This window comes from Geotrypetes seraphini, chromosome 2 (assembly GCF_902459505.1).
Source record: "Geotrypetes seraphini chromosome 2, aGeoSer1.1, whole genome shotgun sequence".
Classification (NCBI taxonomy): Eukaryota; Metazoa; Chordata; class Amphibia; order Gymnophiona; family Dermophiidae; genus Geotrypetes; species Geotrypetes seraphini.
Window position 1 is genome coordinate 176,669,240 of NC_047085.1, and position 27,514 is coordinate 176,696,753.

Sequence of the window (27,514 nt, forward strand, 5' to 3'; positions counted from 1 at the left end):
TAGTAAAAGGAGCCCATAATGCAGCATTTACTTTTTGCAAAGTCACAAATTAAACTTCATCATTTAATAAATTGACTAAAACAGTCAATTAATTTACTTTGTAATAGGGGAAAGGACCTCAGAAAAATGGACTGCAGTGTTTAATAAAATATGCATCTGTCAGTTTCCATCAATTCTGTTCTCACTCATTGGTCCAAAAACCCCTATGTTTTTCTTTTTGTTTATATATATTTCATAAAGCTAAGTGCATTTCTTATAAGAGCAATATTGAAATTCTACATAATATGACAATTAATCAAGAAAGATATCAAGTAGAATGATTTAACACTTTTATACAATATCTACCCCCCTTTCTCTCCCACCCAAACCATTTTTACCAGCTTCTGCACCGTTTCTCTCCTCTCACCCCCACATCTACTAGTGTTTACCCCTTCTCACTCCCCCACCCCTCTTCCACCAGCATCTGCCCCCTAGCATCCCAACCACTGATGCTGCTTTCTCGAAGCAGCAGCAGCAAACTGAAACAAACTGGCTGCAGGACCTTCCCCTACACATCTGCAGCTGCCAGCTATGTCCCTGAAGAAGTGACATCAGAGAGGGCTGGCAGCCACGGGTATGCATGGGAAGGTCCCGTAGCCAGCTTGTTTCAGCTTGCCACTGCTGCTGCTTCAGGAAAGCAGCAGCATTGGCACAAGATGGAAGGGTGATAGCAGAGGGGTGCTGGTCCCGACTCCAATGGGTGCACGGTGGGGCTGAATAGCTGCGCGGCTTCCTGCTAAAACACTGAATTCAAGGCATCCTTGCCTGAGGAGTCCATCATACCAATTTTTAAGCAAAATCAAGGTGTTTTGAGGCAGATATATACTTTCATTTTCAAATGAGGAAATCCAAGATGGCTGCCATGGCAGCAACTTTAGCACCAAAACAGTCCAGGGGAGTTATACTTAGGTCCAAAAACTAGTGATTTGGGGATTTTAGAGATTGGGGAACCTGACTCTAACTCCAGAACCTCAAAAAGATGATTTTAAGCCCCTCCCCCATTTTCTTTTTCAGGTTGTCAGCCTTTGACTCAATGTGCCATGCTATGTGCTTGGAGCTGAAAGTGCTGAACCTGCAAACAGCTTACAGAAAGAATTTCGGCCTCAACAAGCTTAAAATCTGGACTGCTTGTATCTTTGGACTGCCTCTCAGGCCAAATGAACTAGCAGTAGACCTCCACCCCCACTTGACCTCACACATGTAAATGAGGGGAGGCAGCAGTCTGCCCCAATCCTGGAAACTTTTACAGAGCCACTCAGCCTGCCCTCAAGCCCACTACAGACAAACTTGGGGCGAGCTTTGTCACTGAGCTCCTTGTAGTTCAGGCTGTCAAAGTGGGTGCTCTGCAAAACAGTTTGCCCCTTGGAAGCAGTCCCTAGACCTCAGAGTCTGCGCTTTCCTGCAGTCAGAGATGTCCCAAGATTGGGATCCTCTGCAGCACCGAAAAGCCTAGCAAACAGTCCCAAAAAACTAATATAATTGAAAAATAAACATGAGCACAAAAGACCGGCGCCTACCATCTCGGTAGTAGAGAGACAACTAAGGAATTGGAGGACCGCCCAGAGGGATGAGAGGCAGAGCAAAATAATGCTTATAAAGCTCTCTACAAGAATTCTCACTGGAAGGGATTGACTACCTACAGTTTTAGGACTAGAATGTTGTATTATTTTATTATGTATATTTTTTATTGCGATCTGCTTAGGAGTTAGGTGGAATATTTTTTTTAAAATAAAATAAATGTATGGGGCTAAAATATTCTGGTCTTCCAAGAGTGTCTTGGAAACAAACAGGAAAAACTGCCTTCACACCTTTGTTCTTCCGAGAGTGTCAACAGAAATTCTTTGATTCCATCAATTGCTGCAGTAAAAAAGACTAGAGTTGGAAGAATGTATTTTATGCATTAGACTAGAATTCTTTGATAAGTACTTCAGAACGAAATGAAAGACATGGTTTCAAAAAGCCTGCTTTTTCAACTCTTTCATACTCAGATAAGGCCCCTGGATAAATAACTGCAATTTAGTTACCCAACTGAAAGAGAAGATGCACTTATATTAATAAGTGGACAATACAATAGAACTTTCTTCTGGAGTCACAGCTGCAAAAGTTCTATAAGCCTCAAATCTTAATGAGCTTAACATTTTTTTCAAACACTTGGTCTGCATTTTCAGACAAAAAAGTCATCCTTATGACAGAAGACCATCCTGTTAAATTCAGAAGAGAAGCTTAATTTCAAACAGCTTCTTCCACTCAAATGAAAAGGTTGCCAATGCTTTACATGCTGGTATATCATTGACAAAGTGCTGTCTCTATTGAACAGTCAAGTTAACACAGAAAATAGACCATTATCACTGGAATAAGGTTATAAGTAGCGTTTTGAATAAATCATTGTAATAAATGGCAGTCACAATATGTCTGTGTCTGTCTGAGCCCCAGTTGTTTCAATGATGATGTCATGGGTATTGTGCGAGTTTATTTTATGTATTGTATTTTTATTAACTTTATTTCTTTTTTGAATGGTTTTTACTGAAGACCAGGGAAGCACATTGCTTAGAATTTACCTGTACTAACCAGGAAAGATTTGGGTATGTTGGCTGATAAACTTGGAGTGACTGACAAAGGCAAAAAAATCAGTAGCCAAAGCTTAGCATTATATTGGTATGCATTAAACATATGGTAGAGAGAATGGGAAACCCATCTTGTCATATACATAGTAACATAGTAAATGATGGCAGATAAAACCTGAATGGTCCATCCTGTATGCCCATTAATTATACCCATTAAAAATATATGATTAAATTAGCTTGTCTCTTCCTTGATATTTCTGGGCCATAGACTATACCAGTTCACCTAGTATTGTCCTAGGTTTTAAATGCTGAAGTTGCTGTCCAAGCTCACTCCAGCCTATCTACCGTAAAGTCTGGCCAGTAACATTTTCATGGTCCAAGTTAATGGAGTTCCCATTGATGCCCACCCCAGCCCATCCTATACTGAATCACCATATATGGGACACAGACCGTGCAAGTCTATCCAATACCGGCCTTAGTTTTTTAATTTACATCTTTCGTTTTCTAATTAGAGATTCTCTATGTTTATCCCACACTTTTTTGAATTCCATCACCATTTTCCTCTCCACCACTTCCCTTGGGAGGGCATTCCAGGCATCTACCACCTCTCAGTGAAGAAGAATTTCCTAACATTGCTCCTAAGTCTTCCTCCCTGCAACCTCAAAACCCTCTAGTTTTACTATTTTCTCTTCTCTGGAAAAGATTTGGTTCTTTCTTTATCAATACCTATCAAGTATTTAAATGTCTGTATCATATCTCCCCTGTCTCTCCTCTCCTCCAGAGTTTATATATTTAGATCTTTCAGTCTCTTCCCATATTTCTTTTGGTTCAAACCCCTTACCATTTTTGTCACCTTTCTCTGGAATGCTTCAAGTCTTTTTATATCCTTCACCAGATACGGCCTCTAAAACTGAACGCAATACTCTGTGGCCTCACCAATGACCTATATAAGGGAATCAACACCTCCCTTCTTCTGCTGGTTACTCCTCTTTCTATACAGTTTAGAATCTTTCTGGCCACAACCACCACCTTATCAGACTGTTTAGATTACTTTAGATCCTCAGATATAATCACCCCCAAGGCCCCTCTCTCCTTTTTGTACTTATCAGCCTCTTACCTCTCAGCACATATGGTTCCCTCAGATTTCTACCCCCCCCCCCCCCAATGCATCACTCTGCACTAATTCGCATTGAATTTTAGCTGCCAGATGTTAGACCATTCTTCTAACTTTTGCAGATCCTTTTTCATGTTTTCCACTCCCTATGGGGTGTCCACTCTACAAATCTTGGTATCATCTGCAAAAAGGCTAACCTTATTTTCTAACCTTTCAGCAATGTCACTCACAAATGTAATGAACAGAATCAGTCCCAGCACCAATCCTTGAGGCACTCCACTACTCACCAGTCCCTCCTCTGAGTGAATTCCATTAACCTTCTAGCATCTGTCTGCCAACCAGTTTAGTTTACTACTTTGGGCCCTAACTTCAGCCCATGGAGTTTATTTAAGAGTCTCCTATAAGGAACCGTACCAAAGGCTTTGTGAAATATAAGTAAATTACATCTAGAGCACGTCCTTGATCCAATTCTTCGGTCACCGAGCCAAAGAATTCAATCAGATTCATTTGGCACGATTTACCTTTAGTATACCCATGTTGCCTCGGATCTTGTCATCCATTAGATTCTAAGAATTTCACTATGCTTTCCTTCATCAACATTTCTATTATTTTTCCAATAACTGAAGTGAGGCTTACTGGCCTGTAGATTCCCGCTTCATCTCTGCAACCACTTTTGTGAAGAGGGACCACATCTACTCTTCTCCAGTCCCGTGGAACCTCTCCTGTCTCTAAAGATTTATTGAACAAATTTTTAAGAGGACCCACAGAACCTCTTGGAGCTCCCTCAATATCCTGGGATGGATCCTGTCCGGTCCTATAGCTTTGTCCATCTTCAATTTTTCAAATTGTTCATAAACACTTTCTTCCGTGAATGGTGTGGTATCCATTCCATTCTCAGGTGTAACTCTGCTAACCAAGATCTCTACATTCCGAGGATTTCCAAAGATCAGAGAACAAAGAGCAAAAGAGAACCGGCATGGCTTACCATACAGGTGAAGGAAGCCATAAAAGAAAAGAAGGACTCTTTCAAAAAATGGAAATGCATAAAGACAACCGAAGCCTGGAACAAACATAAAGATGATCAGAAGAAATGTCACAAGGCGGTGAGGGATGCAAAACAGGAATATGAGGAAAAAATAGCCCGGGAGGCCAAAAACTTCAAGCCCTTCTTTAGATACGTGAAAGGGAAAAAACCTGCAAAAGAGGCAGTGGGACCCCTGGACGACCAGGGAAGAAAAGGGTACATCAAGGAAGATAAACAAATCGCAGACAAACTAAATTCCTTCTTTGCGTCCGTCTTTACGAAGGAGGACACCTCAACAATACCTGAAGCGGAGAAAGTGTTTGCAGGAGAAATAGAAGACAGCCTCACCACAGTTGAAGTGGACTTAGACCAGATATACTATCAGATCGACAAACTTAAAAGTGACAAATCCCCTGGACCGGATGGGATTCATCCGAGAGTCTTAAAGGAATTGAAGGTTGAAATCGGAGAGTTATTGCAAAAACTTGCAAACCTGACAATTAGAACTGGACAGATACCGGACGACTGGAGGATAACGAACGTCACCCCAATTTTCAAAAAAGGATCGAGAGGGGAACCGGGCAACTATAGACCTGTGAGTCTTACGTCTGTCCCTGGCAAGATGGTTGAAGCACTGATCAAGGATAGCATAGTCCGGCACTTGGACGCACATGACTTGATGAAACCCAGTCAACATGGATTCAGGAAAGGGAAATCATGTTTGACGAATTTACTCCAATTTTTTGAGACCGTGAACGAGCAAATTGATAGTGGGAAGCCGGTGGACATAATATACTTGGACTTCCAGAAAGCGTTCGACAAAGTTCCACACGAAAGACTTCTCAGGAAACTACAAAGCCATGGCATAGAGGGGGATATACAAAGGTGGATAGGCAAATGGCTGGAAAACCGAAAGCAGAGAGTGGGCATAAATGGGAAGTTCTCCGACTGGGAGAAAGTGACTAGTGGTGTACCCCAGGGCTCGGTACTTGGGCCGATCCTTTTTAATATTTATATCAATGACCTGGAGGAAGGAACATCCAGTGAGATCATCAAGTTTGCAGACGATACAAAACTATGCCGGGCGATCAGATCGCAGGATGATAGAGAGAAACTCCAGAGCGACTTGTGTCGGTTAGAAACATGGGCGGAGAAATGGCAGATGAAGTTCAATGTGGAGAAATGCAAGGTAATGCATTTAGGCAATAAAAATAAGGAATACGAGTATACAATGTCAGGTGCAACTCTGGGGAAGAGTGAACAAGAAAAGGACCTGGGTGTACTGATAGATAGGACCCTGAAGCCGTCGGCACAATGCGCAGCAGCGGCAAAGAAGGCAAATAGAATGTTGGGCATGATAAAGAAAGGAATCTCGAGTAGATCGGAGAAAGTTATAATGCCGCTTTATAGGGCAATGGTCAGACCACACTTGGAATACTGCGTCCAACATTGGTCTCCCTACCTAAAGAAGGATATAAAACTGCTGGAGAGGGTGCAGAGACGAGCAACAAAACTGGTGAAGGGTATGGAGAAACTGGAATACGAGGACAGACTTATAACACTAGGATTGTTCTCCCTTGAGAAAAGGAGACTGCGTGGGGATATGATCGAGACCTTCAAAATACTGAAAGGAATCGACAAAATAGAGCAGAGAAGATTATTTACATTGTCCAATTTGACACGGACTAGAGGACATGTAATGAAGCTAAGGGGGGACAGGTTCAGGACTAATGTCAGGAAGTTCTGCTTCACTCAGAGAGTGGTTGACACCTGGAATGCCCTCCCAGAGGAGATTATGACGGAATCGACCGTCCTAGGCTTCAAGAGTAAACTAGATGCATATCTCCTTAAGAGAGGCATATAAGGATATGGTGGACTATAAATTAAGCCAGGTGTACACCTGGCAGGGCCTCCGCGTGTGCGGATCGCCGGACTTGATGGACCGAAGGTCTGATCCGGAGAAGGCAGTTCTTATGTTCTTATGGTCCTTCTCCATGTTTTTCTTTTGTGAACACCGAATAGATTTGTTTAGCATGTTTGCTTTTTTCTCATCACTTTCCACATTGTGATTCATACCTTCTTTCAATCTCATAATTCCATTTTTTGTCTTCCTCCTTTCACTAATATACCTTAAAAATTTTTGTCTCCCTTTCTTATATTTATAGCCATTTGCTCTTCTGCTTGCGCTTTTGCCAGAAGTATCTCTCTCTTGGCTTCTTTCAGTTTTATCTGATATTCCTTTCTGTACTACCCTTCTTGTGGTTTTTTTATGCTTGATGAATGCCAATTCTTTTGCCTTTATTTTTCTGCCACTAGTTTGGAGAACCATATCGGTTTCCTTTTTTTCTTGTTTTCATTTATTTTCTCTCCCATGCTACTACAGTCCGCATATTTGACATCCAGGACTGAGTTTTGTGTGGCCATCCTCCCCTTTGGCTGTTATATCGAACCAAACTGTATGATGATTGCTAGTTCCCAGGTGGGCCCCCATTCGAACACTGGAGATACTTTCATCATTTGTGAGCACCAGATCCAGTATCATTTATTCCTTCATGGGTTCCTCACCATTTGTCTGAGCAGAGCCCCTTGAAAGGTATCCATGGTCTCTCTACTTCTTTCCGATTCTGCAGTCGGAACTTTCCAGTTTGCATCCGGCAGGTTAAAATCACCCATTAACAGCACCTCCCCTTTCTTTCCCAACTTTTGTATATTCATAATCAGATATTTGTCAATGTGCTATGATTGAGTCGGAGGTCTGTAGACAACACCCAAGTGGATAGAAGTTCCATCTTCTCTTTTCAAAACAATCCATATTGCTTCTTCCTTTCCCCAGGTCCCCTGCATTTCAGTCACTTGGATATCTGTCTTTACATAGTGAGGTACTCCTCCACCTTTACGACCATCTCTGTCTTTCCTAAAAAGATTATAGTCTGGTATGTGAATCACTGAACCATGTCTCTGTGATAGCAATGAAATCCAAGTCTGCCTCTAACATCAGGGCTTACAGATCCAGATTTTTGTTGCAACTGTAGGATCTTATTTGGAGTGCCAAAATCAGTTTTTGGTGCTTTTCTTTTAAAATGAAATCCCAAGATAAAAGGAAAGGCAAAAGGAGGAAGTGGAAGATGTGACCTGAGTCTAAACGCAGGAGAGCTTACTGGAGCACCTAGTCAAATAATTCAGTTCAGTGTTTTCTAGTATTGCTACTTCACCAAGTGAAATCATCTACTTGCACTGCATAAATGTATAACTTCTGCAAGAGAAGTACAAAGCCCATGGTTGCATGTCTAAGGGAGGCATCTATAGGGACACCTCTTCTGAACCAACTGAGGACCAACTAAAACTGAAGGGTTTTCTAGGAGTGAAGGCTATTTTTGCCTGTTTAGAAGCTACTTTTTAAAGTAACTCTCAGTGGTCTTGCTGGAGAAAAGTAAAAGAAAGCTAAGCTACAAACAAACTGCCTCAAGTGTGAGTTGAACAGGGCCTTATAAATAATGTTGCAACCTCAACTGCTCGCAGTCTACCTGTGGAGTCAACAATTGCAACAACTGATGTACTGGACGGGTATAGTCCTGAAGGTTTATTGCTGAGTTCTGACTCTCGCCCGCCACCTGTAGCATATGATCATATTTCTCCATTTTTTTTTTTTAAAAGAGTATCATTGGCTTCCTGTGAAATATTGTTTGATGCATAAGACTTTAACTTTAGCTTTTAAAGTGCTACAATTAGGCCAACCTGATTACTTGGTGAAATTATTAGTCCTGTATAAGCCAACCCATAACCTGCGCTAGGTATCTGCTCATCAATTGTCTTTAATTTCAGTTCAGGGTCTTTTTATTAAGGTGCGCTAAATGCTAAGGCATCCATCATATTCTATGGGCGTCTTAGCATTTAGCGTGTGCTAATCTTTAGTGTGCGTTAAATCAGTTTGCGCCTTAATAAGAGGACCCCCCCAGTTAGATAAGCATCAACTCATAAGTCGGGTGGGTTGTCTCTATTCCTACTTTATAAAATGCTCTTCCAAGTGAGATAAACTGTGAACTTTATTATCCAAAATTTAGGTCTCTTTTGAAGACCTATCTTTTTGGTTTAGCTTTTCCTTCACTTACATAGTTTAAGGTGGAGTCTGATCTGAGGCAACTATTTTTTCAAACTTTTACTTTGTTTTAGAATGGCGGTCCTTTCCTTTATATTTTTGTAAACAGCACTGATGTTAAAGTGAAGTGCGATCTATAAATATTAATAAACATAGCTAGGGGTGTGGATAGAGAGGGAGGTGTTCCAAACTTGACAGTCAAAAGAGAAGAGTGTGGAATAAATAAACCCTTGTTAGAAGGAACAAATGATTCTAATCTTGCTGTTTCAGTGCTATGCCCTGTGACTGTATCTGGGTATACTGGGCTGCAGGGACCTATACCTCTTAACCCTCCTAAAGAGGTTACAAATTTAGAGATTTAGAGGGAAATTCTATAAATGGTGCCCTACCAGCATCTAAGTTAATTAAGAATAGCTGTAAATAGGTATATCTACCAATTGTTATCAGAGAGAAAGAGATAATGGGCAGACTAGATGGGCCATTTGGCCTTTATCTGCTGTCATGTTTCTATGTTTCTAAACAAGGTAAATTAAATTTAAATATAAATGAATAGTAAAGCTAATTTACCATTAACATGAGATCAAATTTACATTGATGACACCATTATAGTTAGTGATAAAATTCAAATCTCAAACAAACACATCATGCCAGTAGCAAACATCCAGATCTTCAGAGGAGCTGCTGGTTCCAAGCAGGTGATAGAGCAACAACTCAGTGGTACGTAGCACAAGAAAGCAGCAATACCAGTAAAAAATAAGGGGGGGGGTGTTTAATTCTTTATTTTTGTGTGCCCACATATATACATTTTTTGTATTTTATTGAACTTTGGGGCTGAGAAACACTCTCTGGTCTTTTAAAAGTCACTTAGTCAAATACTTACGTGTAGCTTTGGATATCCTAGAACAAAGTTGGTATTAACTTTGTTCTAGGATATCCAAAACCACAAGTAAGTCTTTGACTAGGTGACTCTTTTTAAATCTGAAATCAGCTCCCAGACTTTCAATACACCTTCACACAATATCTGAGCCACCTCAGCTTTATCTGAATATCCAATTATTTTTGATTTAGAAATAATAAAACTCCTCATTGTGTCCTAATGTTAAAATCTTTTAAGAAAGTTCCAAAACCTCTTTGGATCCCCCATTAGCTTCTTTCTAAGATTTGGTTGTATCCCTTCCAATATGCAAATTCATAGAATTAGGGGGATTGTATCCCTTTGAGTAAATTATTAAGAAAAACAAAGGGTATGTGGGAAAGTGATCTAAAATAGACAAGACACAGTAGGACATGCAAGGATGACTACAACTGGTGAGTCACCAGAAAGGCTGATCAGAAGGGACAGCTTTAATAGAATAAAAAATCTTTACAGCAGCTTTGAATTTCTTAAAAAAGGTTTAAAAGTAGATGTCAAAGAGTAAGTGATTCAAAAGAGAATGTTCCATGACACTAAAGCAGGATTGCTGCATATGATCTAATTTGATATGTAGATACAATGCATATATTGGAATAACTAACAAGATTGTGTTTAGAGGGATGAAGAAAACATGAAGGAGTTTATGGGATAAGAGAACTATAAAGAAAAGGTTGGGTCCCAGAATAAAATGCTTGATGGGTGTTGAGGGGAGAGATGGGGATGGATGAGAATGTGAAAAGCGGACAGACGGGACAACGAAATGCCCCAAAAGGTCAACAAATTTCATTGAGCTAAACTTCTCTCTCTTTGGGGCACCTTTAACTTCATATTCTATTCCATTTAAAAAGTGAATTTGGGGAAGGAAAGCAAGAATCAGAAGGAGACTTGGAAGAGAAGTAGAAAATGGGTCAGAAAAGAATTTCTCTTTTTAAACACCATTTTACTTAACATGGAATCCACTGTGCTGCTTGCCTACTGCATGAGGAGCTACATTCTGGTTTTGTTCTCTGGCTGAGAACTTACATAACATAACATTGTGCTTATTGACTGCGTAACCAGAAGTTCAACGCTGTTTACAAAAAGTTATGAGTAAACATGTTACATGAAATAAGATGATTCATTAAATCATTTAGAAAAAAGATAGGTCTTCAATTGTTTTCTAAAATGGCCATAGGAATGGGTAGTAAGCAACAATATTCGGAATTCGTTGTCATGAAGAGCTGCCTGAGATGCCAAAGTATGATTCAGAAATTTCTTATTCCTGCAACCCTGGACAGATGGAAAATTAAACAAAGGATGAGTTCTTCTACTATGTCTGTATGATGCTAAAGAAAATCTATTGACTAAGTAAGAAGGAGCTGTACCATAAACAGCCTTGTAACAGAAACAGCCTAGTTTAAACAATACCCGGGCCTTCATTGGCAGCCAATGCAATTCGCGATAAAAGGGTGTAACATGATCAAATTTCTTCAGGCCGTAAATCATTCTGACCGCTGTATTCTGTATTATTGTAAGTCTTGCTAATTCTTTCTTGGAGACTGTCAGATAGATAATATTACAATAATCGAGAAGACTCAGTAGTAACGATTGATCCAGTAATCTAAAAGCAGTAAATTCAAAATAAAATCTAATTGTTCGCAATTTCCATAACGTGAAGTGGCGTTTATGCACTACAGCATCTATCTGAGCATACATTGTAAGATGGGAGTCTAAAATAACTCCCAAAATTTTAATCGTTGGATGAATTATATACTGAGTTGAATTTATACTAAAAGAAGGTTCAGAAGAAATATTACTAGCAATCGCCACGAAAAACTTTGTTTTGCCAGAGTTTACATAAACCAATTCCTTTCTGGCTGGTGCAGGTCCTCTGTAATAATGAAAAGAGCTCACTATCAGTGCAGAAATAATTCATCATGTTATACAGTAGACGCTTTTCAAGCTCCATGTGTTTCTTTGTATTTTAAACCATAAATTGGGCAGCATCTATGAAAAGCTAGCTTTTTCATCGATTGACTGCAGGTGCATTTTACAGCAAGAAAGCCATTGTAGGCTAATTTGTGCTTCTATAGTAGCTACACTCTGGGTTCACCATTGAAACGTTGGTAGCCGAAGTCCCTTTTAAATAGTGGAAGTCATCATGTCAACTGCAGCGCACATTTCATAAAACCCGTTTTTATAGTCATCTACTGAAAAATCCCTAACAAGAGAGCTATCGAGAAAACATCCAATCTCTGCACTTGACTTTTTTTAAATTTTAGTTTGGTTATTGGATGAAGTGTTAGTTTGTTAGACAATGTTAACAACACTGCCAGCTGCTATAATTACAGATGACTCTTGGAAAGTTTAGCTTTTGAGACACAAGTCCTTAAACAGAGACTGGATTATAGACCAAAAAAGCATCTCCAAGGATCTAAAGGGTGTTTTGGGGAGAGAGAGGAACTCCCAAACCTAAAACAGATACTTAACACGGAGGTAGGGGGAAGCGAGTTGGCCTCAGTAAGCCAGATTTTTGAGAGACACAGAATATCGAATCTATGGTTTTAGATAAGATCCATAACTAAATTACTCAGAGACTGCACATTTCATATTCCAACAGTAAGAGGAAGGCCCCTAAGGAAAGGATTTGGAAAGGAGGCTCCCAAACCCAGATGTGTTGGAATCAGTGAAGGATTTTTTTGCTTGCTTAAGGATGGGGGCCAAAGGCCTATACAGGGAAACCTACAACCCCAGAGATGGGGTTTAGGGTAGAGTCTGATCTGAGGAAACTATTTGATTGAATTTTTTTTTTTCAAACTTTTACTTTGTTTTAGAATGGCGGTCCTTTCCTTGAGGGCACATCTCCAGGCTCAGAGGAAATATCAGTGTAAAAGTACTCAATCTGATGAATAACAAGAGAAGAGAGTGATGCCCTAAGGAAGTGCCTAGGAAGCACACTAAGGAGTCTGGCATGCTCCTTAACTGCACACCTTGGCATGCACCATAGTAAAACAAACTGAAATTTAAAAAGGCTCTATCTTCCCAAGCTGTGAATCAAGATTCAAATAGGGTCACAAACCCTGCATTTGGGTTTGCTATCTAGGTGCATCTTCATCCTGCACTTCTGGGGGTTCACAGTTTTACTTGACTGTGACTATGGTGTCACTGCTTTAGCTGCTTTAGCTGGTGAAGTGGTCTTCAGGGTCGGTCAGTGGATGGAGTGAAGCATCGCATTCACAGAGAAAACAGCAGGACTATGGGAGACAAAAAGAACTAAAGTAAAACCTTGGATTGCAAGTAACTTGGTTTGCAAGTGTTTTGCAAGACAAGCAAAACAATTTATTAAATTTTAACTTGATATACAAGCAAAGTCTTGCAATACGAGTACATACAGTATAAATGGGTACCATAGTTAGATTGTGAGCCCACTGGGACAGATAGGGAAAACCTTTCAGAGTACCTTTGGAAAAGATCTGCGATCTCCTGCAATCAAGGACCACAGCACGAGGGCGAAAACCACGAACGCAAAATACTGAAATCACGCGAAATAAAACACGAACAGAAAAGATTAGCTCCTACAGCCTGGCTTATAGGAAGGAAGAGTGAGGAACTGGGACTCTGGCACAGTGATGAGGTATGAGGGGGAAGGGTTTAAGTCTCTGAAATTCTTCCTACAAAGTCCTGGCAGGTAGAGGGAAATAACCCACTGGTCCCAGAATAAAGTAGGATTGTGCAAGAACAGCTTGCTGGCATCCCCTTTACTATAACAGACAGAACAGACTAATTAGGAAAGACAGTCATCTGTTTCATTGAGTTAAATTTATGTGAAACCAGCAAAACTGAGAGGAGACAGTACTAAACCTAATTATTCTGCAAGCCATAATTTTTTTACAACTTCCGGGAAAACATCACTGGTGACATTTAAAAAATTACATTGAGAGACCAAAAACAAAGTCTTGGCCAAAATGAACACATGCTCTTCAGAGCTATTATAATGTTCTTCACATTTCAAAGATTAGAATTACGTTGCTAAGCCCAAATACCTTATAAAAAGGTTCAGTAAAAGGTTAAGGGTTCCTTTCACTAAGAAAGACTTGGGGGTTAAATAGGTATTTTCATTGTGTGTGTATATTTTAAATTACTCTGCTTATTTAGGAAAGTCAGTTTTAAGAATAGTGTAACCTTTAAGCTCTCTGTTAGGGATTCACAGAGAAGCTGTTTTAGAGTATAGTTTAACTTTAGTATTTAGGATGCTGTTCAGACTTTATAATAAAACCAGTTTATTTATTTATTTTAAACATTTTTAATCCACCTTTATCCAAGGCAGCTCACAGTATTAAATACATATTTCAGAATTTGCACAACATAAAGATCACATACATCTGCAAAAATCCCCAAAATACCAGTTTATATTCGAGTATATACCATAACCTGCAATAAAGATGATATTCAGAAAGTAAAATATTAACTCAAGAAGCAGAATATTAGCTTAAAAAAGCTTGAACAAACAAATGGGTATTAAGCAACTTCTCTGCCTCAATCAGTCCTCAAAAGCTGAGATTTTTGGGCTGCCAATCGGACTGAGGTCAGACTGATCTTCAACCCCTGAGGAACCGCGCACGCAAAGGAGAGGAGGTGAAATCGCAGCCAGCACCTTGAAGAGCCCTGCTGAGCCCCCTGCAGATGCCCAACAGGCTGGAAATATGCCCCTCCAATTCAGTAGGCGAACTAAGTTACATACAGACATGATTGCAGATAAAGGCCTAATGGCCCATCTAGTAGTCTGCACATCCGCATTAACCATTATCTCTTCCTTTCTTTAAGAGATCCCAAGTTTTCTGCAGGCTGGCCAAACAGGTCCACACAGGCAGAGCTTCCCATGCACCGGGGAGCTCTACATGAAGGGCACCAAAAATAATAAAGAAATATATACAGAGCAGATCAGAAATATGCCTTCTGGCTCGTGTACAGAAGGAAAAAACTGAAGGGGGCAGTAAAACCCTCAGTAGAAGGAAGAGGAGTTGAAAACCTGGAGTGGATTCCTTCTGCACAGTTTGTAAGCATGGGAAGAATACCCTATTGTTCAGATTGACACACCGACTCTCTATGGTCCGACCACCGTTTATGCTGTTTCCAACTCAGCTGGCTGGTAAGACGCTCCCCATCCAAACCCAAGGTGGCAAAAAGACCAAATAAAATGGTAGCTAGCAGAGGGAGGGTGAACCCAATAGAATTCTGGTCACACTATGAATTAACTTCTAGCCCAGACTCAGCCTCCTTCTCGGCAGACTCTTGGACCAACAAGTGTACGCAGTTATTAAACAAAATGGCCCCCACTAAACTAAGAAAAATAAGAAATAAGAATCTGGATGGCTAGTACGATACTGAGTTAGGAAATATGAAACGGGAGTTACGGGAACTCGAAAGACAATGGTTGAAATCAGGGGACAGTGTGGGGAGATCAAATTGGAGACTAAAATTAAAGAATACAAAAATCTAATAACAAAGAAGCGCTCCAACTTCTATGCCCCAAAAATCGGATCGCCAAACACCAACATTAGAAATCTCTTTGAATTAGTCAACAATCTCTATGACATACAGGCCCTATCTCATTCTACCCTTGATTCCCCCCCATCTGCAGATGAACTGGCGGAATTTTTCAACAACAAAATCATCAATTTGAGATCAAATCTAGCGGAAGCCTCAACTAACCATTTGAACTACCCGGTCGCCCAACACAAAGACGACCCTAGGGTAGATATGGCCTGGAATAACTTCACTACACCATCCTGGCAACAATTCTCCAAATATTACGTGAAATACGCCGTCTCCTACTGCAGATTAGACTGCTGCCACCCAAACATTATGAAAGCCGCGCCACTCTCTTTCAAAGCCAAGTTATACAACTGGCTCTCCTCTCTCTTACTAACCGGTACTTTCCCTGAGGATCTAGGCCAGATTCTGGTCACCCCAATCGTAAAAAATCCTAGAGAATCTACCAAACAGACATCTAATTACAGACCAATTGCGAGCACTCCCTTTTTTGTCAAGTTAATGGAAGGTCTGGTCAACCAGGAACTAGTAATGTATCTGGAGAAATTTAGCATACTGCACGACAATCAGTCTGGTTTCCGCTCTGGATTCAGCAACGAAACTGTCATAGCATCACTACTGGATTTCCTCCACACCTTATTCAGTCAGGGTACCAGCGCTCTTATTCTGCAACTAGACCTAAGTAGTGCCTTCGATCTAGTTGACCACGCTATTCTGATTGACTTTCTGGAGTCAATTGGTCTTTCAGGTAACGTGTTAAAATGGTTTCGGGGGTTTTTGAGCAAACGGTCATATCAAGTCTACAGTGACAATAAAAAATCCGCTAGTTGGGTTAACTCGTGCGGAGTTCCGCAGGGCTCTCCCCTTTCCCCCACTCTGTTCAATATCTACCTTGCCTCATTGGGGAACTTACTTCAAAACCTAAAGGTTAAATTCTACATCTATGCAGACGATATCACCATTGTTATTCCCCTTACTACTCTGACCTCCAAGACTAAGAATCATCTATCATCCATTCTAAAGGAAATCGAACTATGGATGACCGACTTCAAATTGAAGCTCAACACCGACAAAGCTAAATTTTTCCTCGCAAGTCCCAATGACAAAATCAGTGACCTTGAATGGTCAGGTCTTCCCTATTGACCACTCCATTAAAATCCTGGGAGTCATCCTGGACCGCCACCTCACTCTAAATGCTCACACAGATTTATTAGTTAAAAAAATGCATTTCGGTACTATGGAAACTCAGAACCATAAGAAAATACTTTGATACTCCATCCTTCCGCTTACTGGTTCAATCTTCCATCCTGAGCCTGCTCGAATATTGCAACATTATTTACTTGGGATCCTACAAAAAAAACATCCTAAGAGTCATTCAAAACTCGGCAGTTCGGCTGATCTTTAGGCTGAAGAAATGGGAACACATAAGCCCCTACTACCAAAAACTCCATTGGCTGCCCCTAGAGGCGCGAATCCTGTTTAAGTTCTCCTGTCTGTGTTACAAATCAATATTTGGCCTAGCCCCCGCTTACCTGGTTTCCCACTTCAATCTGGCAAGTTATCTTAGGCCCACACGAAGAATACATCTGTTCTCTTATCCGACAATAAAAGCCTGCCACTACAAAAGATTCTTGGACAGAACTCTTGCCTTCCAGGCAGGCAAATGGAACGATTGGCTTAGTAATGTTTTCGCGCTCTCATCATCCTAAGAAAACTGGTAAAAACGAGCCTGTTCAATCGATTTGTTAACTAAGAATCTTCTCAGCTCTGCTTACTCAACCAGTAACCCTAATGAACTACACAGCCTTCATATTCCTTCATTATATAAGATTGTATTGCTGACTTTGATTGTAACCTATTCGCTGACTTTGACTGTAACCTCTTCGCTGATTGTCAAGCGCTTCTTGCAGTAAACCGCCTCGAACTTCTATGGCTTTGGCGGTATATAAGAATAAAATTATTATTATTATTATTATTATTGCACTAGAAATTATAGTGTATAAATGACTCATTAAAAATGCAACATCAGCAACATAGATAGCTGGGCTAAAAGCAATAGTCATACCTTACTACTTTGCCCTCAGAATGGAGAGAAATATCTCTAATATCTTTATAGCCACTGCTTGCTTCAAAAAGCAAATATGTACATACTTCCCTATTCCAGTCATTCTGCAAACAATCAGAGGTTAGTCATGAACCTCTGCATCGTAGTGCTGCAACAGTCTGCAGAGCCTGACACTGAGAAACAGCAGCAGTAACAACAAACTTGTGTCTTATAGACACAGCATGAAACATACTTAATGCCCATAGCAACCTGAATAAATCATGGAATTGCTGTATTCTGCATATCACACAAACCAGTGCTTGAAAACTCAGAGAGTCATTAACAAATCATCTCATAGAGGACAGTTGTAGCTTCAAACTACACGAGTGAATATAAACCACACAAAGCGCAACTTTTGTATAAACTGGATCTTTTGTATAAACTTTTGTATAAACTGGATCTCTTAGAGCAGTGTCCCACAAACTTTCCGGTGCTGCAGCACTCTAATCCTTGTGCCTTGGCCAGAAGGCATCCGCGCATGCGATGACATCACGCGCATGCATGATGTTATCACATCAACGTCTGCGCATGCGTGGAGCCCTCTGGCCGCGACCCTGAACTTGTCACTTTGCTGGTGGAGGTTAGGTGTGGGGAGAGGAGGAGAGACGCTGGCGAAGAGGAGAGTTGTCAGCGCCGGCTGACTGCCTAGAGCAGGGGTAGGCAATTCCGGTCCTCGAGAGCCAAAGCCAGGTCAGGTTTTCAGGATATCCACAATAAATATACATGAGATAGATTTGCATCTGAAGGAGGCAGTGCATGCAAATTCATCTCATTCATATTCATTGTGGATATCCTGAAAACCTAACCTGGCTCCGGCTCTCGAGTACCGGAATTGCCTACCCCTGGCCTAGAGGATGTGCCTTTCACCGTGAGAGGCATGTCCTGTAAGCAGTCAGCTGGCACCGGTGCCTCTCCTCCTTGCCGGCATCTCGGGGCACACCTGGAATATGCCATGGCACACAGTTTGCGATACACTGTCTTAGAGAATTAGCAAGTGTGTATAATACACACGTTACAGACACCCCTGAAGCTAGAACCCAATATCTTTGTGTGTAGGAGGGATAGGGCAGGGTTTAGAAATTAGAATAAAATAGTTTGACCACAGCTGAGAGCACTGCCACTGACTGCTGCGGTGTTCTGATAGCCTAGGGGTTCAGTGGATTGAGAATGACTTTAGCTGGTGGGTATCCCCACCAGCTACGCCAATGGTGTGCTGCAGCTGGGTGGGCCTGAGCCAAAAGAGAATGGCTCGTCTTCCCCCAGTAGCTGTGCACACCTGGTTCTAAGAGCATCTGAAAGTTTTCACCCTGCTCCAACATTTGAAATTTAGGCATCTGTCTACTTTACCTATGCCTTAAATCTGGTCTTTTTTGATTAGCTTCAATATGCATATGTATGGAACATACTGATTGGGGATTTCTTGAAAACCAGATCAGAATTGAAAAATCCCTGCTTATTCTAGATGTCTAGAAATATGTTATCTATACTGCATAAGATTACTAAGGATTGCAAAGTAAAAGAGTTCACTTGAGTAAAATAAAAAAAAAATCAATAAATAAAAAAATCATGAGGTTGTAAGTTCTCTTGGCATCCAGACTTAGATGCTCTTCTTTTTGCCTCTGAATGGTTTTACTTAGTTCTTACCTTGCTAGGATTTCCAGCTATGTGGTGGTCCCTTTTTCCCATATAGTTCCCCATGGCGAGACACCCTGTACTTTAAACACTAAAATAAGAAAAAACAACAAAAGCAAAGAAACTTAATGAAATCCTTAAAAAAAATAATAATAATTTTTTTAAAAAAATATACATATATATATATATATATATATATATATATATATTAACTGAAAAATCTATCAGGTTAATATTATAGTGATTTAAGTGAGCAGGAATCTCTCCTGCTCCCTTAAATCACTTTACGCTGCCTAAGTGGGGATATTCAGTGGCACTTAACCGGATAGTGCCACTGAATATTCCCAAAGACTGCCCACCCAAAAAGTGGGCAGGTCAGAGGCAATGCTGGGGGCGGCACTGGGGATGAACCTAAGGTTATGCAATATTCAGTGACTATCAGGCTGGTACCCAAATACCTTTAAAAAAAAAATTAAAAAAAATATATATATATTTATAGGACTTTTACCCCATCAATGTCCCCTTCTTCCCTCCCCTCATCCTCAGCCCGTAGACAACAAGAAGAAAGCCCCCTGTAACCCCTCCATCCCTATCCCTGGTGGTCTATCAGTGGTAGGTCAGGACAGGAGCACAGCCCCCTTGCTCCTGCTTGTTGTGATGCCATTCCAAAATGGCTGTTATGCCCTCATGCAGCAGCTTGCAATACCACATGAAGAAATGTGAGCTGCTGTGATAGGTCACGACAGACATTATGGAACAAAACCACAAGGGCAGGAGCGAGGGGACTGCACACCTGTCCTGAATGATCACTGCTGGACTATCAGGGATTTAGGTTATCTAGTAGGCATTGTCGGGGGAGGGGGAGCAAGGAGGGGGCTCGACTGACCATATTTTTTAAAACTTAGGCAGGTCCCAGCCCAATATTCAGCCGGGGCCACACAACCTTACGCGGGACCCGTCTGGATCTACATAAGCTCTGCTGCCCAGCCCACCCACATTTAGCCCCCAATATTCAGTGCTGGTACTTAGACATGGCCTAGCACTGAACACTGGGGGCTAATTTAGCTAGTGACAGTAAGCATTTTTTAAAAAGCGCTGACAATTGCTGGATGAAATTCAGAAGATCTGACTTTAAAAATGTTGTGATTGTTAAGGATTATCCCATTCTTAAATGCTAATATACTAGACAATCCATGACTTTTCACAATGGAGACTGTAAAATTCCATTTAATTAGAATACCAATCTTCAGATGACTGGTTTCTTGGTCTTTCCTCCTACAAGACATCTCCTCTGTGTCTCACACCCCTGAACTCCTATCATGTCCAAGCTTACCTTTTCTATCTCTAGCCATCACCTCCACTTCTCCCCACCATTTTCTTTCTTTCACACCCTTCGTTCCAATTATCCCCTTTCGAGTCTGCTTCCAATCCATTGCCCCCTCCTCGTGATTTCCTGTCCTCCATTACATCTCTCTTTGCTGCCTTGCATATCTTTTATTGTTTTCATTCTCTCTCACTGCTCCCTATGCTTCTTTTATGAGATTTTCATAAATGCATTCTCCTCATTTCTGATGGTAGATGGATCAATGAGATGTCAAAACGCCTAAAAACATATCTGTTCCTGAAGTATCTAGGCAGCTGACCCGCACAACTCTTTCTCCACAATAACTGATCCCTAGAGCTGTTAATCACTAGCTTTTAACTCTGTTAAGTTCACTCATTCTGTACCATCTTTTAATTATTGTAAACCACATAGAACTTCACAGTCCTGCGGTATATAAACTGTTATTATTATTATTATTCAATCCAATAACTAAACCCAGGTCTCCCATGTGACAATGTAGAACACAAGCACTAGGATATCAAGCAAGCCCTAATAAAATACTTAGGATCTTATCTTTTAAAGCTTCTCTTCTCTTTCATCTATAGAAATTATCTATAAAATGTACTATCTGCTCTATCCCAAGTACAGTGGTACCTCGGTTTACGAGTGCACCAGTTTGCAAGTGTTTTGCAAGATGAGCAAAACATTTGCAAAATCGGTGCCTCGGAAACCGAGCATGGCTAGATTTATGAGCGCCCCCCCCCCCCCCGCAATCTGGCACCCTCCCCCTCGCGATCTGGCACCACCTCCCCGACGCGATCCGACACCCCCATCACGATCCGGCACCCCCCCCACGCGATTGGGCACTCCCGGCCACGATCCGGCCCCCCCCCCGCCGCTTCTTACCTTCATCTGGGCACCGGCACGTCTTGTGCTTGGCGCCGGTGCCCGAAAATCGGCTTCCTCTTCTGCTGGGCCTTGAGCATCTGCGCATGCTCAAGGCCTACGAGTTCACGTTCTGAAGAGGAGAGGAGGCCGATCTTCGGGCACCGGCACCAAGCACAGGACATGCCGGTGCTGGTGCCCAAATGAGGGTAAGAAGCGGCAGAGGGGGTGCCGGATCGTGGCAAGGGGGTGCCCAATCGCATCAGGGGGGGGTGCCGGATCGTGGCGGGGGGGTGCCCAATCGCGTCAGGGGTGGTGCCGGATCGTGGCGGGGGGTGCCAAATCACAGGGGGGTGCCGGATCGCAGGGGGGGCCTTCGGGGGGAGCAATGCCGGTTCTTGTGGGGGGGGGGGGGAACGCATCAAAGCGAGTTTCCATTATTTCCTATGGGGAAACTCGCTTTGATAAATGAGCATTTTGGATTACGAGCATGCTCCTGGAACGGATTATGCTCGTAATCCAAGGTACCACTGTACTAGTATAAGTTCACATTAAAAAAAAAAACCAACAAAACATATTAAAGTACAATCATGCATAAATATTCATCAATTATTAAAAAAAAAATAATGAAGTCTGCATAGTCGCCTCATAATCTTCATCAGTTTGAACCACAAATGCTTAATTATATAGAACAGTTTCAGGTGCATTCTAACAGTACATCATTTTCCTGCAACCTAAGCTGCTTAAAGGGCTCTTACACCAAACAGCGGTAAAAAGTGGCCTTAGCTTACCCTTATGTGGGGCCCTGAGTCTCTTATCACTACCCCCGGGGGGAAGGGGTGCTGAAGGAGAAGAGGCACTGGCAACCTCCTTAACCCCCCAAATAAAGGCACTGGAGTCCTCCTTAGCCCCCAAAATAAAGTCCTGTTCACCTATATGTAGATGCCTAAGACACATCCACCTAACTTGGGCCCAACTAACGCCCAGCTCACGCTCAAAAGTAGATCTGGTTTTGCAACACCTACATTTTAGGCGTTAGGTAGACGCGTTAGTATGCGTAGCGGCATGCAATTCTGTAAATTACTTTTTCTGATAGGCGTCCACGAAATTGTGGACATCTATTTTGAAAATCGCATTTAGCATTTAGACATCTAAGTTCCAATTAATGCTTGTTAAAGTCTTTCATTGGACTTATTATCCACTTTATTTGGACGCCTAAGTCAATGGACATCCACATTGTGGATACCTAAAGTTAGAAGTCCTTTACAGAATCTGGCCCTTTATGTCCCGCTATTTTATGTAAACCTGTCATCACTACAAGTTCTTGTGGCCACTGTAAGACCTGTGAAATTTCTATGACCATGAAAGAATTTGTCAGTCCTGTAGACAAAAAAATATGCGTTAAGTCAAGCGGTGCTTGCAGTCACTTGTGAGTTGTTTTTCTGTAAGAGGTTTCAAGTTCTTTTTTACTCTTTAAATTTACATTATCTCTCTCACAGTTTTTAGAAGCAGCGATTGTTTTGTCATGAAACGTTGGCCATCGTCAGCATCTGTGTAATGTAAATAGCAAGAGGAATGAGAGTTTCTGTAGTGAAACGTTGGCCATCGTCAGCGTCTGTGTAATGTAAATAGCAAGAGGAATGAGAGTTTCTGTAGTACGGAACTGTTCCCAGCAAGTTGAAAGCATTTAGTGATCCCCGGATGCTCTATTGAACTGCAAACGACAAAAAATCGGCACAGTGCAGAAAGGAATCTTTCTTTCTGTATTACAATGTTATGGCTAGAGTGCAAGTAAACAGGAGGGTTTTTTTTGCCTTTGATAGAAGTGTGAAGGTGAGCCAGTCTGCACAGCTTTATCCTTCACAGCTCCAGAAGTGATATTTTCTTCATAGTTTGAGGTTTTTTTTCCTCCTGATGGTCACTCTTGTTTAGAACCATGATTTAATGGAATGTTTCTTAGTAAATTGCACTGCAGGTTTATTTATATAGTGATTTGTGGTTTATTACTCCAGCTCTTCAATTCTACAAGATTGTTTGATAATACACATATTGCAATTGCAACATTTTCAATTTCTTTTATTTAATCATTCACTCACACTTTTAAATTATTAACAGATTCAAACAAAAGAATCTCTCTAGCATGTGAAGGGGTATTTCTGAAAAAGTGTCCAAGCCAGAATTTGGACATCCTGCTCCTAATGTTCCCAAAAATGTCTATCTCACAGCCATTTTCAAACAGGGAAAGCGCTGGGATTTCATGTAAGAAAATATTTGAGAAGTATAATCTTGTTTTTAAATCAGCCAAAATGAAGAGCCATTTTCCCCAAATGAAATATTCAGTATTCAATATTTCATCACTCTTCTCTGTACCTTTTCTAATTCTGCTATATCTTTTTTGATATGCAGTGCTCACAACTGCAAAGTGCACACAGTATTCAAGCAGTATGCAGCAATATAAAGGCATTATAACATTCTCATTTTTGTTTTCAATTCCTTTCCTAATAATTCCTAAGAGAAACTTGCAAAAGAGGCAAAAACTCATAACGATTTTTTTAGGTACATCAGAAGCAGAAAACCTGTTAGGGAGTCCTTGGGACTGTTGGATGATCAAGGAGTTAAAGGGGCGCTCAGGGAGGATAAGGCCATAGTGGAGACTCTGAATGAATTCTTTGCTTTGGTCTTTATGGAAGAAGATGTAAAAGATCTACATGAACTGGAAATGGTTTTCAAGGATGATGATGTAGAGGAATTGAAAGAAATCTCGGTGAATCTGGAAGATGTACTAAGCCAAATCGACAAGTTAAAAAGTGATAAATCACTTGGATTGAATGATATACATCCCAGGGTACTAAAAGAACTCAAACATGAAATTGCGGAACTGCTGTTAGTGATCTGTAACCTGTTGCTAAAATCATCTGTAGTACCTGAAGATTGGAGGGTAGCCAATGTTACATCGATTTTTAAAAAGGGTTCCAGGGGAGATCTGGGAAATTACATACTGGTAAGCCTGACTTCAGTGCCGGGCAAAATGGTGGAAACAATTATAAAAAATAAAATTGTGGAACACATAGACAAACATTATTTAATGAGACAGAGTCAGAAAGGGTTCAGACAAGAGAGATCTTTCCTCACCAATTTACTTCACTTCTTTGAAGGTTTGAATAAACATGTGGATAAAAGTGAGTTGGTTGATATAGTGTATCTAGATTTTCAGAATGCTTTTGACAAGGATCCTCTTGAGAGACTCCTGAAAAAATTAAAGAGTCATAGGATAGGTGGCAAAGTTCAGTTGTGGATTAGGAATTGGTTATCAGATAAAAAACAGAGGTTAGGTTAAATGGTCATTTTTCTACATGGAGGAGAGTAAACAGTGGAGTGCCGCAGGAATCTGTACTGGGACCGGTGCTATTTAACTTATTTATAAATGATATGGAAATTGGAATGATGAGTAAGGTGATTAAATTTGCAGATGACACTAAACTGTTCAAAGTTGTAATATATGCAGATTGTGAAAAATTACAGGCAAACCATAGGAAATTGGAAGACTGGACGACCAAGTAGCAGATGAAATTTAATGTGGAAAAATGCAAAGTGATGACATTGGGAAGACTAACTTGAATCACAGTTATCGGATGCTAGGGTACATCTTGGGGGATAGCACCCAAGAAAAGGATCTGGGTGTAATTGTAGACAATAAGATGAAACCTTCTGCCACAAAAAAGCAAACAAGGTGCTAGGAATTATTTAGAAAGGGATGGTTAACAAGACTATGAATGTTATAATGCCTCTGTATCGCTCCATGGTGTGACATCACCTGGAGTACAGCGTTCAATTCTGGTCTCCTTATCTCAAGAAAGATATAGCGGCACTAGAAAAGGTTCAAAGAAGAGTGGCCAAGATGATAAAGGGGATGGAACTCCTCTCGTCTGAGGAAAGACTGAAGTCTACAAAATCCTGAGTGGAGTAGAACGGGTACAAGTGGATCAATTTTTCACTACGTCAAAAATTACAAAGACTTGGGGACATCTATGAGGTTCAGGGAAATACTTTTAAAACCAATAGGAGGAAATATTTTTTCACTCAGAGAATAGTTAAGCTCTGGAACGCATTGCCAGAAGTTGTGGTTTTAAGAAGGGTTTGGACAATTTCCTGGAGGAAAAGTCCATAGTCTGTTATTGAGAAAAACATAGGGGAATCCACTGCTTGCCCTGGATCGGTAGCATGGAATGTTGCTACTCTTTGGATTTTGGCCAGGTACTAGTGACCTGGATTGGCCACCGTGAGAATGGGCTACTGGGTTTGATGGATTTTTGGTGTGATCCAGTAAGGCAATTCTTATGTTCTTATTTTATTTGCTTTCATAGTTGCAACTGCACACTAAGCAGAGGGTTTCAAAGTTTCATCAATGATGATATGCAGACCCTCGGCACCATTACATTCCTTCTTGGTTTCAGTGCTGATATAGAAAAATCAACCCCAAGGATCTCTTGGATCCTGATCTCCCCCTCTCCCCCAAGGTAAAACAGATTTTTAAGGACATACAGTTTAGATCCGTGAGGTAAAATATTTCTAATAAAAAAAAAAAATCAATGGATCCCCATCCAACATCAACCCACGCTATCATACTCACCAAACTGAAAAAATAACCAACTGGAAAAGACAACAAAATGGAAAAGTGTAACCGCCACCTAACTGTTCACTTTTCCAACAGCTCCAAAAAGAAGGAAAATCTCGACCGGCAGTGTTTATAAATTGCTTTGCAACAAGAATGCTTTGTGGCTGACACCTTCGACGCATGGCAATGATATACACATATGACGCGCTGCAATAATCCATGCCTATGACCGACATAGTAATTCTTGGCACATGCGTACATTGTGCCTGTATCAACTGGACTATTCTGCGCATGTGTCTAAGTTGTTCTCAGAGCAACAAATCGGACAAGATTACAGTGAACCTCTTTGCAAATCATTTGCATGCAAACTTGTTGGAACATCAATCTCTGTTCAGAATCGGCCCAAAAATCAGCCCACAGTGACCTGCACAGTCTTAGTAACTGTGTTTACTGCATCTACAGTAGCTCCTAGATCCTTTTCCTGAGTGGTGATTGCTAATGTGGAACCTTACATCACGTAGCTATAGTTTGGTTTCCTCTTTCCCACATGCATCACTTTGTACTTGCTCATAGAACCTATTGGTTCTGCCATTTTGATGCCCAGTCTCCCTGTCTTGCAAGATTCTTTTGCAATTTTTCACAATCCTCTTGAAAACTTGATGTCATCAGCAAATTAAATTGTTATTCCTATCTCTAGATCAGGGGTGTCCAACCTGCGGCCCCTTGAAGTATTTTGTGCAGCCCCGGTCGAGGGCGATGCAGTGTTTTCCTCTGCTGCCCCTGGGTGTTTACCGTCTTGCCAGCTCCCTCCTCTGTCTTGCTGCAGCGTCTGAGCGTTTGTGTGGGCCCAGAAACATTTTTTTCGGCCAATGCGGCCCAGGGAAGTCAAAAGGTTGGACACCCCTGCTCTAGATCATTTATAAATATTTAAAAAGCAGTGGTCTCAGCACAGACCCCTGGTGAACCCCACTATTTAACCTTTTCCTTTGAGAATACTGATCATTTAACCCTACTCTCTGTTTTCTATCTTTTAACCGGTTCTTAATCCACAAAAGGATATTATTGACTATCCCATGACTTTCTAATTTTCTCAAAGAGTCTTTCATGAGGTACTTTGTCAAATGCCTTTTGAAAATCCAGATACACAATATTGACAGACTTACTTTTATCCACACATTTATTCATCCCTTCAAAGAAATATACTAGATTGGTGAGGCAAGATTGACTACATCTGTGTTGGCTTTGTCTCATTAATCCATACTTATGTATTTTCTTACGTATATGCTCCCTCCTTACTGTATGTATATGCAAATCTTATTTTGGCTTTCTTTTGTCCCATAACCAAATTATCCACACAAAATAAGGCAAAGCAGGTGATTAAACATCTCTCCCTCCCAACCCTCTATACCTTTAAAATACTTCAGTACTTTACTTAAAATTAGCATTGGCTCATACCTGCTGCTTACACCAGCCCCGAGCTTTCTCTCTAATGTGGTCCTGTCTAGGCAGAAACAGGAAGTTGTGTCAGAGGGAAGGCACCAGAGCAATCAGGTGGTATTGAGTCCCTGATCATTGATGGAGAAGAACTATAGGCTTTAAAAGTAATAGAGGGGAAAGGGGGATGGAGTTGAGAGATGTCACAATACCTGTGTGGAATGGGGGGGGGGAGAGA

The 27,514-nt window shown here is 41.0% G+C and overlaps 1 protein-coding gene across 7 annotated transcripts in view; it reads right to left on the minus strand.

Annotated features, from left to right (window-relative positions):
* MBP (myelin basic protein) overlaps nt 1–27,514 on the minus strand; it is a 461,835-nt gene that overhangs the window by 298,032 nt on the left and 136,289 nt on the right. For 6 of the 7 annotated variants that reach the window (XM_033934384.1, XM_033934382.1, XM_033934381.1 and 3 more), the window contains one exon: nt 19,031–19,109. The exons of the other annotated variant lie outside the window; for it this stretch is intronic. In XM_033934384.1, the coding sequence (XP_033790275.1) occupies nt 19,031–19,084 (54 nt within the window). In that variant the 5' untranslated portion in view covers nt 19,085–19,109. The remainder of the gene's footprint in view (nt 1–19,030; nt 19,110–27,514) is intronic. 7 annotated transcript variants of the gene reach the window in all.